At 42.9% G+C, this 12089-nt stretch overlaps 1 protein-coding gene across 8 annotated transcripts in view; it reads right to left on the bottom strand.

Annotated features, from left to right (window-relative positions):
- Nucleotides 1-12089, bottom strand: part of Cpeb3 (cytoplasmic polyadenylation element binding protein 3) — a 188147-nt gene that overhangs the window by 31269 nt on the left and 144789 nt on the right. For all 8 annotated transcript variants that reach the window (XM_059258700.1, XM_059258683.1, XM_059258692.1 and 5 more), the window contains one exon: nucleotides 224-338. In XM_059258700.1, the coding sequence (XP_059114683.1) occupies nucleotides 224-338 (115 nt within the window). The remainder of the gene's footprint in view (nucleotides 1-223; nucleotides 339-12089) is intronic.

Raw genomic sequence — 12089 nt, 5'->3', positions numbered from 1 at the left:
AAATAGAGCTCATCCTTTCCACAAAATTGGTTTAATCAAATTGACTCTTGCACCAAAAGAATATACAGCATTTTGGGGAAAATTCTTAACCATAAAAAAGTCAGCTCAGTGAAAACAACATGGCAGACTTCCTTTTGGAGGCCGACTGGAAACCCAGACAGAGATAAGGCATTGGGGATTTTGTTGTCACCGCTTTTTTTGTGGTGACACTGTTTCCACTCACCAGCTCGAAGGGGTCGTGGAACTCCCCCAACAAAGATAGTTTTTCTGGGGTCCAAAGGCTGAGAACCATCCATTACAAAGTCACTGTCACTTAGGTTCCACGGTCGAATTTGCACCTGAAAAAAAGTTGTTTACTTGGTCCTTACTTCATTTCCATCAACCCCAAATGAGAATAAGATGACTCAAGACAAACCCAATGTTTGTGCATTTTACAACATCCAAGTCCCAAACCCAATCAAGTTAATTACTAAATCTGATCTGCATTAAGTGCCTCTCAGTCTTGGGGGAGGCCACTCAATAGAAACCACCTGTGTCATTTAAAGGCCGTCTCCGACAGATTCTGGGGTTTGAATCCAGTTCATTTGAACACATCACAGAATGTTGGGAATCTGTCACAGTACACCACTTAGTTTTTTGTAATGAATCCATCTAAAGGGAACAGAAACATTAGGAAGATTTTCTAAGAATTACCTATTTGCCTGGATTTTTAATTCTCATCACTGCCCCAAGTTAAAATATTTACCTTTCATAAACAATATGACATAACACAGAGTAACACTCAAGTTAGCAAACAATCACAGAGGTATGGAATACTACTGACACTTAGAGAGCAGTGTCTAATTATTAAACTGATTTTCCTACACAAGGTTGATTAAACAAAGGCAAATTTTGTGTGTGTGTGTGTGGGCATGCATGAGAGAAAGACAGACACACAGAGACAGACAGAGAGACAGAGACAGAGGCAGGCAGGAAAAGAGAGCCATGCTTGCTGCACGAGTTGGTTCCCTTCCTTTACTAGGCCAGTTCTGGGGCTTCAGCTGAGGTCAGGAGGCGCGGCAGCAAGCCTCTAACTGCTGTGCCATCTCACCAGCCCACACAACTTGACAGAATATAAAAAGAAACCTTTATGGTTCATTTCCTTCTCTAAACTTCCTAAAATTGTTCTTGTGAGAGTGTGCATGTGTGTGTGTGTGTGTGTGTGTGTGTGTGTGTGTGTGTGTGTGTGTGTGACGTGTGTGGATATATGCATAGGCATGTTTGCCAAATGAGTAAGGGTCAGAGGACAGTTTCTGCAGTCAGTTCTCTCCCGAGGACCCCACTCAGACCATCAGGCTTACATTTCGCGTTACCAGGCAGCAAACATCTTTACCTACTACTGAGCCACCTCACTGCCTGCCCACGTTTTTCTTTTTATTCGGATTCTTCATTTTCTGCCCATAGTTTGTACTGTTTTACCATGCACTAAGAAATTAAGTATCTTATCAGTTTACCCTCGGATTCTTTTTAGTCATAACGGGATGACAGGGACAAAGCAAGGCAAGGCCGCCGTCCCCCCTGAAAGGTAAGAGTGACACAGAATGCAAAGCAACCAGTCCGGCAAGTTGGTGGCCACTGGGAACCAGCTGGGAAATGGCACCTGGTGTCTGTCCTTAAGGAATAAAAACGCCTATCTTCTGCCCCTCCCACATTAAGACAGGACACAAAACAGGTGAATTTCCATATTTTAGTATCCACTGAATTCATTTCCAGTCTCTGTGGCTTGGCTCAGCAGGCCAGGCACTCCCACCTTGCCAACTCTGCTTTCGTCCACCTCCAGCTCTTCTAAAACTGGCATTGCTCCCTAGAAACAACCTGCACAGTCCCTAAAATTGTTACGAAGCCTAATTTTCTTTTGGAGAGGTGGGGAGCTTTTATTACATGGGTACTCTCACTAGTTAGCAAGAAACCACAAAAATGTCAATTTCTTCCTTAGACTCTGAGAACATGGACCTGTTAGCAATTCCCTTCACACTCCAAAACCTGATCCACCTTTACTGCACAGAAACAAAACGAAACAAAACAGCTTCTTTCCCGTCAGCTTGGCTAAATGATTGATCCCTAAACATTCCTACAAAGGTGGTTTCATGTCTCCATGAAGGTGCATCACTAATTTTTAATTATAAACACAATAATTTCCTGATATTGGAGGATAAAGATTCTAGTGTTAGCACTTAAAGAAAAGGGATGCCTCTTTAGCACAGAATCCTCTCGTACCCTAAAACAGCTGTTACAGCAGCTTAGGGACACCCACGCTGTTGACTGACTTTGGTCAAGGTCACTAGCCCCCCAACTTCCTTCTGCTTCAGTTGCAGTCTCCATGTATTGCTCAGGCTGGTCTCAAGAACTCCTGGACTCAAATAATCCTCCAGCCTCACCCCCCCCCCCCCCGGACGTAGCTGAGCCTATAGTTGTGCGTCCCTGAATCCAATTGGAAACACATCACTTGGTTTCAAAATGAAAATAATTCCCATGTGGTTTCCATAGAGATCTGGTTTCATTTCATCAAAATTACAGGAAACATTACAGCTTCTGTAATTGCTGTATGCTATAGCTCTTCAAAGAAATGCTGCAGAAGGCCTGGAACCTTCCTGCTGAGAGCGTTTATCATTGATGGTCTTCTTCCCCTCCCCCTCACCCCCCACTACCCCTCACTTCATCATTCACACACAACCCCATTCATTTGCTCTATTCTTGGCATTACAGCTTAGGTAAAAACACAGGAAGAAGGCTCAGGACACAGGGCTGATCAACCCTATTCATGAAACCTTTATTTCCCAGCTGCTGCCAGTAAAACAGCTGCACAGAGCTGGCACCTCCACAGGACTAAAGAAACGTTGGCACAGGCCGACGTCAGCACACTCTCCACATTAGCACAGTCATGTGACAGTGAACTAAGACTGCCCTCTCTCAATGGCCGCTCTCTCTGAAACCCAAGCTGTTTTCACAGACTCCTGCCTCCCTGCAAGCGGCAATGCTTCAGTGAGCACTTACGAGAGAGAAATGCCGAGCTTGTTTTTCTTCAGCTTCAGTTCTGAATTGTGCATTCCTATGAAGGCTCTCCTGAGGACCCTGAAATCTACGTTTGGCTGAATTATGTGTCTTCTAAATTTTTATCTTCTCAATCAGTAATGTTGTACACAAACCTTGCTGGTATAAACATTTATTTATGCCACATAGTAACTTTGAACACCAGTGTTCAAGAAGTCACGAGGAATGCACCACTAATAAAACCCATAATTCTTGGTGGAAGCATGACTTCCTTTCCAAGGCTCCCAATGTGTGTTCTATGGCAGGTAAGTACTTGGGTTGCTATGTCGGGCAACTGCTATCGGGGAAAGCTATAGATTACCTTTTCCTCGGAGTTTCAGGACATTCATTGATGTATTTAATTAAAAACTCAAGGAAGTCTACAGGCAAGAAATCTGCTCAATATTGTTAAACACAACATAGCAAAAACTTTTCTATGCAATTTTTTAACATAACACCTACTAATGTTCACATATGGACAAAACTGCCCTACAGCAAAGTACACCATAAAATATTGTGAATGACTAACTGGCAGAATGTGGCAGAAACACCTGAGAGCCAGAGCCTTTTCCTTATTTCCTGTTATTGCTTTGAAAACGTTACTTCTACAGAGACCAATTTAAACAGTTAAAAGTAATTTTAATATAGTAAGTTAATACATTTAAGTATTAGATAGCTGTTCAAAGAACTCAAAGTCCTCGGACTAAACTTCATTAAATACGTTACCAAAATCACTTCAGTTATTTTTGCTATCAATAAAGAATAAAGAATAAAATACTAAATATGAATCTAAATTAAAAACTAAAATTTTATTCACATAAAACTAAAGGTGATTAATAGAAATAAGATCAGGTCAACTACTAAGAAGAACATTAAGAAATGTAAATGGGGGGTTGGGGATTTAGCTCAGTGGTCACTTGCCCTGGGTTCGATCCTCAGCTCCAAAAAAAAAAAAAAAAAAAAATAAACAGAAAAAGAAAAGAAATGTAAATGGATCACTTCTTTGGATTGAAGGACATATGATAAAAGTCAATGGTCTTGCATACCGGCACTGCACTTGGGAGGCAGAGGCAGGCAGAGCTCTGTGAGTTCAAGGCTAGCCTGGTGGTTTACATAGAGTTCCAGGACAGTCAAGGCTACATAGAGGGACCCTATGAGTGAGGGGGGGGGGGGGAGAGATATGTTTTTTGTTTTGTTTTAAACATCATTTAGCCTTCTTACAATTTTCAAATTCTCTATTTAGACTTGGCATTTTTATATTCACAGATCAATAATTTTGGGGGCACGTATTTGGAACACTTTGCCCTACATTCCATCCTGGTTACCACTGTAGGTTACAAATGCCCCCACCCCCAACTCAAATATTCTACTGCAAGGTGTCTTGTTCCCATCTGCTTATTCCAAGGCAATCCTACAAGTCAACAACCAGACACCTGCAGTCTGGTGTCCAGCGCAGGCACCTGAGCCAGTGTCCCTACCCCCGCCAGCTGGCTGTTAGCTCTCTTTCCCATGAAGCTCTGCTCAGAGCTGAGACATTGTCTTCTCTCACCTCCTTTCTGAAAACCCTTCAGATTCCTACTCTGGCTCTTGGAGAACAGAGCATTTGCTGCCCGAGTCCTACAATCCTTTCATTTTACATGCAACAGGAAAAGAATAGTGCAGAACCGTCCGGAATGCTCTCCCCGGCAAGTTGCAGCATCCCAACTCACCCTCACTGCCAGGATGAGTCAGCTAAGCCCAGGTCCAACACAGAGCTGCAGCAGGCCGGTTCTAGTGATGGACTCTGACCCATGTCAGCTGTCAGCAATGCCATTTTTAGCACCACAGCCCGCATCAAATCACCAAAGCGTACCAGCAGAGGCAGAAAGCGACAGCATAGTTTGTATCTTCGCCTCTTTCATGATGTAAGGGCTTGTTTTATTATTAAACAGCAAAACCAACAGCCACAGAAGCAGTATTTGTGGACTGAACTTTTCAAAGCACATACATATCTGGTATTACATTTTGAGCTAATTTTCATCTCATAGATTCTAATAAACAGATCCGCCAATTTCCAGGAAGAGTTCTCATCTATTATTCTCACATGCTCATCTCTACTGATGGTGAGGGCTGGAGACAACCCCAGTAACTCCCCGGAGTAGAAGAAAGAACAGAACCCAATTCAATAGATGATTAGTCATTGGCTTTTTTTTGTTGTTGTTGGGGGGAGGGGCGGTTTTGAGACAGAGTTTCTCTGTGTAGCCCTGGCTGTCCTGGAGTTCGCTCTGTAGACCAGGCTGGCCTTGAACTCACAGAGATTCTCCTGCCTCTGCCTCCCAAGTGCTGGGATTAAAGATGTGTGCCACTGACACCCCAGTCCTTGGCTTTGATAAGAGTTCTGGGGCCACAGGTCAAAAGCTGTAACTCTAACCCTCTAGCCCAGCAGTTCTCAACTGGTGGGTCTCAAACCTTTAGGGGTCAAACGGCCCTTTCACAGGGGTCACCTAAGACCATAAGAAAACACATATGTATACATCACAATTTGTAACAGTAGCAAACTTACAGTTATGAAGTAGTAACAAAATAATTTTATGGTTGGGGGTCACCACAACATGAGGAACTGTATGAAAGGGTCGCAGCATCAGGAAGGTTGAGAATAACTGCTCTAACTCATCTTCAGACAAGAGAAGGCCCCAGAGAATTCTGACTCATCAAAAGAGTCAGAATTCTTTCTGGAGAGGTAGCTGAAAATAATACTCTGGTGCTTCCAGGATGCTCCAGGTGCCCTACCAGGCTTAGTCTGGGTATAAAAGGTAAGCACTGTGACTTGCACTAATCTGTAGAGCGTACTCCACACAGAGCTTTAGAGCTTCTCAGGGACCTTCAGCTACTAATGAAGCATGGCGTTTTGTGTAGTCTTTCATAGGGGTGCTCAGTGAATAAATAGAGAATGAATAAATCACACTACAAAGTGGTTACATAATGCATACCCATGCACTATGCTGGAGTTAGCAAAGCCATTATTAATTAAATGCTACACAGAACACACAAGCGAACACTCTCCTGTAAAGAAAGGCTTTCCTGACTGAGTCACATCATCAGCACATTCTTCTCCATGCATGACTCCCCAACCTCAAATATTCCCTATGATGCTTCTCTCAGAGTACCTGTGGCTCCTTAGTCCATGTACCAGTCACACATCTATTTCCCTCCATTAGGTCCTTTGAGGTTGAGCTCATACATCTGTGTGGGTCCAACTGCCCAGTAAAGTGTGCAGCTCTAAGGAATGCTCTGTGAAGATTGGATGAGTAATGGTGCTCTTCCCTCTGCCCCCCCCTTTTCAAGAGAGAGAGAGAGAGAGAGAGAGAGAGAGAGAGAGAGAGAAAGAGAGAGAGAGTGTGTCTCACTGTGCAGTCAGTCCACTATGTTCTCAAACTCAAGATCTTCTTGGTCCAGCGTCCCAAGTGCTTGGATTATAGGCAGCTACCACGACACCCAGTTTATGGTGGTAATGCCCTCCACAGATCCCAGGACATGTTACTCATTCAACTTCCGGGGGCATGGGAATCCACTGTGTTGGTTACCAGTGGGTGCTGGGTGCTTGGCCTTACTCTGTGCCCATTTCTGATGTCCCTGGGTAATAGGTTAATCATGCACTCAGACTCACCTTTAGAAAGCTGACTGGCTTTGAAACTACTAGCCCTTTCACACACCCAAATGCATCTCTCTGCTATGCATTTTCTTTTCCAGGAGTGCACATACTTTAACATGAATTCATTTTGGGGTTAAGAAACCCTTCTAAAAACTATTTGTACCCAGCGGTGGTGGCAAACGCCTTTAACCCCAGCACTTGGGAGGCAGAGCCAGGCGGATCTCTGTGAGTTTGAGGCCAGCCTGGGCTACAGAGTGAGATCCAGGAGAGGCACCAAAACTACATGGAGAAACCCTTTCTTGAAAAAAAAAAACCCAAAAAACAAAAAAACTATTTGCTTATTTATTTCATGTACATGAGTGTTTTCTTACGTGTATGTATGTGCATCACATGTATGTAGGAGGCTGCAGAGGACAGAAGAGGGCAGGTCCCCTGGAACTGGAGTTACAGATGGTTGTGAGTTGCCATGTGGGTGCTGAGAATTGAACCTGGGTCCTCTGGAAGAGCAGCCAGTCCTCTTAACCACTGAGCCATCTCTCCAGTCCCTAAGTGACTTTTTAAAAGCATATGGATTCCTTGTAAACTAATACCCACTAAGAGAAAGTAAGAGAAAATATGTGTTATGCATTTTCTAAAGTCATACTTAACCTTACTACAACCATATGCTATACAAATTATCTAAATCTGGGGGACCAAGAATCTAAAGATCATGAAAGCGAAATCATGTCAGGACTGAAATCAAGGCTACCTGACTCACTTTAACTATGACTTGAGCATGTGAGGTTCCCTGTCCTCTAGGCCACTGGCTGGAGCCTCAGCTTCCTGGTGGACTGAGAACGTATCTCTACTGGTAAGCAACCACTTTCTTCTCTTCAAACTCCAATCTGCCTATCCTCTATACATTAGAAATGGCCAGTAGTGGCTGAGGGTTTAGTAGTCAAGTATTTGCCTAGAATAACCATGGTCCTCTGTGCATGTCCCAGCACCACCACCACCAAGAAAAGAAATGGCTAATAGATTATTCCTTGATTCCCGACAGAATTAGCAGTTAGTAAATCTCTCCCGTGTTGTGTGATGTTTTGATTGTGTTCTGACAAATAAAGCTTGCTTAGGATCAGAGAAGCAGCCCCCAGTCACCTCCTACCTCTACCATTCCTCCCTCAAAAAGACTGAGATCTTCTCTCCGCCCCACCTTACTACTTCCTGTCTCTGCCTACAGTCCTTCAACCCTCTACAGTTCATTTAGGTCAGCTAGTGGCTAGCTCTGCCCTCTGACTCCAAGCAAACTTCATTTGTCAGAACACAAAATATCACATAACACTCTCACACACAAAATGATTTAGCAATGGAACTAGCACTATTTTTTGGTGCTATTATTTTAAATTTCAGATTCATAGCCTGAAGCAATTTTGTACCCAAGCTAAACAATTTGGTCTAGTGTCTACATACATGTGTGTTTTCAGCTCCATGGTACTAAGAAAGAATTGTTGTTAATAGCATATTGATTACTAAAACTCTTGAGATGAATTCACACCTAAACATTCAGGTGGGGGCTCTGGAGAAATGGCTCAGTGGTTAAGAGCATTTGCTACTCTGGCAGAGGACCTGAGTTCAGTTCCCAGCACCCACATCAGACAGCTAACAACTGCCTGTAACTCTAGCACCAGGGGATATGATGCCCTCTTCTGACCTCAACAGGGCGCTACACTTATCTGCACAAACCAACTCACAAATAGCACACATACACATAAAAATAAAACCTATGTAGGTTACTGAGTTTTTCCTGAGAGGAAAAACTATTCTCTGAGAGTGCTTCAGATAATAACTAATTTCACAGGAATCTACACAAGTGTCATCTCCAAATCAGGGATATAAAATATAGAGTTAAACACTTATCATACAAATTTACATAATGTAAGATGCTTTTAGAGCCTGGATAAATTAATGTTTCTTGAATATTTTTGGGATATGCAACTTTTAATTAAAGGAGAAAATTAATATAAAATGCACAAGGTAAGTGCACAATCAATGATACCCATTGCTGTTATGAGTCTTTGGTACATGAGACTTTCAAGACAGCTGTCGACTGGACACGTGTTCTTTAGAATACACTTAGGTAAACACTAAATACAATCCCTTAAGGAAAGAATTGGCTGTCTTGTTCACTGGCTCTTATGTAGCACCCTGGCTACATAGAACTGCCACTTTACCTCCCTGGAAAAGGCATAGAGCATCCAAAGGCTCATGCTCTAAGAAGCTCTGGACCCACTTGCAAGTTCAGAGACTAAGAGCAAAATTGGAGATGCTGTTCTCTTATGCCAGACAAGGAATTCCTTCTTTGGAGAAACTCTTGAAGAACATAGATCATGCCCAAATTATGATCAAGATTATGAATTGTAAGGAAATCAAGGTAAAAAGTGTTAATGAATTCCTAGGTGAGACAAGACAATATGACAGCCATGGATTCTAAGATGGATCTACAAACCCAGATTTAACTGAGCCAAGCCAAAATTAAAGTTAGGGCTTAGTAGGCAGTAGGTGGAGAATTACATGGTCTTAGTAGATATGCCATGAGCAGAAATGTGAAGCAGTCAATCCAGGTACCCTATAAGTCTTATTTTTCTCAGTTTAATTTTTTGGGAGGTTTTGCTTTCCATTTGTTTTGATAACCACTATACTAGGTGTAATTTGTTATAGAGAGTAAAATTATCAAAAAAAGGTCCATGAAATACATAGTATTTGATAAAGGTTTCGAAGTAAGTGTAGGAATTTGACCTTGAGACAGAAGCAAAAATATTTCAGTTTGATTAAAATATGAGGTGAAAGTGAGAGGGAGATTAAGTTCTAAGTTAACTTATAACTTGCCACACAATCAAGAGGACTGGTATTCAGATCAACAGCACCTGGGTTGGCATGTCAGCTTGCCCATAATTCCAGCCTCAGAAAGGAGAGACAGAAGACTCTGAGTAAGCTGGCTAGCAAGACTAGCTTGTTATTGAGCACTGGATTTGACTGAGACACCCTGATTCAAAGAGTAAGTTGGAGAGTGATGAAGAAAGATTTTCAACATTGATCTACGTCTCCTTATGTACGCAAACACACACATATCAAAACATACCATATACACGCATGCACTCCACACATCCACATGAAAAAAAAAGGAAAGTAAATAAATAAATATAAAGGGCAGAAGAAAAGCAAAAAAGGTAAGGATAGGGAAAAATTGAAGCCAGACTGGGAAGGTCTTAACTCTGAGGCCTGTGTCTGTAACCAAGGAAGAATGACTGAAAGTGTCTGAAATTCCGCTGATAGGCACATAAAGTAGATCAAGAGAGACTGGAATGACAGACTGGACAGAATTAAGAACTGAAACAATGGGCCAGTGAGATGGTTTAGCAGGTAAAGACACTTAACCACCCACCCAGATGACCTGAGTTCCCCTGAAGGGCCGACATGGTGGAAGGAGAGAACCAACTCCACAGAATTGTTCTCCAACTTCCACATGTGCCCCATATACATAGACACATACACACATAAAATAACTCAGCTAGAATTTAATTAAAAAAAAAAAAAAAAGAACTGAGCTGGGTGGTGGCGGTGCACGCCTTTAATCCTAGCACTCAGGAGGCAGAGGCAGGCGGATCTTTGTGAGTTCAAGGCCAGCCTGGTCTCCAACACGAGTTCCAGGAAAGGCGCAAAGCCACACAGAGAAACCCTGTTTCAAAAAAAAAAACAACAACAACAAAAAAAAAAACTGAAGCAGTAAGCAGCATCTAATTCCAGTTTCCTGGCCTCTGTCATTTTTTTCACTGAATTTTGTTTTTCTGTTTTTAAGTGGATGGTCATGTTACCTGAGCAAAAGTCCAAAACCTAACCTACATAAACACACATCAGCTTGGTAATACAGTTTAAATTCCTTTCTGTGTGATTCCTGTCCCATTAACTCTGGCCAATCTGCTCTAGAAGCAAGGATCATTGTTGGACGTGGTGGCGCATGTCTTTAGTCCCACTTGGGAGGCAGAGGCGGGTAGATCTCTGAATTTGGGGTCAGGCTGGTCTACAGATCTATTCTAGGTCAACCCCAGTGCCCAGACAGATCCATGCTCATTTAACGTCTCCTTCCTTCTCTCCAGTTACCAGCTAGCTCTGTGGGGCTCATCCAGGTCCCTGCTCTATAGTTTGCTGTTTGAAGCTTTAGGTTCTGTCTATTTATATTTTATCACCTTCCTGAAAGGGACCACTGTTCAAACATCCACCTACTTCACTGGAAGCACAGACATCACTGTCTGTAGTCTTTGGGCCGACAGCACGACACAGAGACTTATTAATTATGAAAGCTTGGCCTTAGCTTAAGCTTGTCTCAACTAGCTCTTATAACTTAAATTATCCCATTCATATTAATCTACGTTCGCCATGTGACATTATCTTTCTTCCATCTCTCACCCCCTTTTTTCTCTCCATGTCCAGCCGGCAAATCATGCACCTAGACTCCCCCGCTCAGTCTCTTTCTCTCTCTCTCTGCCCAGAAGTCCTGCCTATTCTCTCCTGCCTAGCTACTGGCCATTTAACTCTTTACTAAGCCAATCAGAAGGCACCTTAGGCAGAGACACATCTTTACACAACTATCATCTGCTGGGGCGTCTAGGACTGATGAATGGTGGAGCTCCTCTCTCTGCAGGGAGAAAAGGAGTTACAGGTCTCGAAGCTACAACAGCTCCTGCTCTTGCCGATCTGTCTTCCCTTCCTTTGGGACTAAAGAGTCAAAACAATCAGGCAATAAACAGTTCTCTCTGTCACCTTTCAGGACCAAAGCCATACACAGCACAATCCATGTGAATCAGGAAATCACTGAACAAAACCACCTATCTAATGTGCCCTAAAACCCATTAGTTTGGGATTGACTTGAGTTAAAAAGAAGCACAATCTTGGACAAGATAGCTTCGAGCAGACTTCACTACGGGCCTCTGCACTGGGAAAACAACCTGAATAACTTGATCCACTTAACTGGAAGAGGGGTTTGATCTGAGGAAAAGGAATGAATAAGGACAAAGGATAAAATAAATCTTCAAGGTAACTTTTGGAACCTGATATATTTCCAAGAAGAAATACAAGGAGTCAGAAAGAACTAAACATCACTGCCAGGGCACTGGGATTCTGAAGGGTAGAGCATGAATGCTAGCCAACCTAAGACATGGAACAAAGAGGAACCACACTGAGAAAGCCTGGTGAATGAGCTCCTGAGACTGTGCTTGCCTATTTCCAAGGTCCTTATTGACTCTGAAGGTTGACTCCAGCTGTCACTTTCTGTGGGACATCCGCATGAGCTGGGACGTGTACGAGCCAGTAGAGAGGCAGGACAAAATTAAGCTGGGAACAGCGGAGGGAAAGC

This window comes from Peromyscus eremicus, chromosome 1, assembly GCF_949786415.1.
Source record: "Peromyscus eremicus chromosome 1, PerEre_H2_v1, whole genome shotgun sequence".
Taxonomy (NCBI): domain Eukaryota; kingdom Metazoa; phylum Chordata; class Mammalia; order Rodentia; family Cricetidae; genus Peromyscus; species Peromyscus eremicus.
Note: the sequence above shows the minus strand (reverse complement) of the source record. Positions and strands in the feature narration are given on the sequence as shown.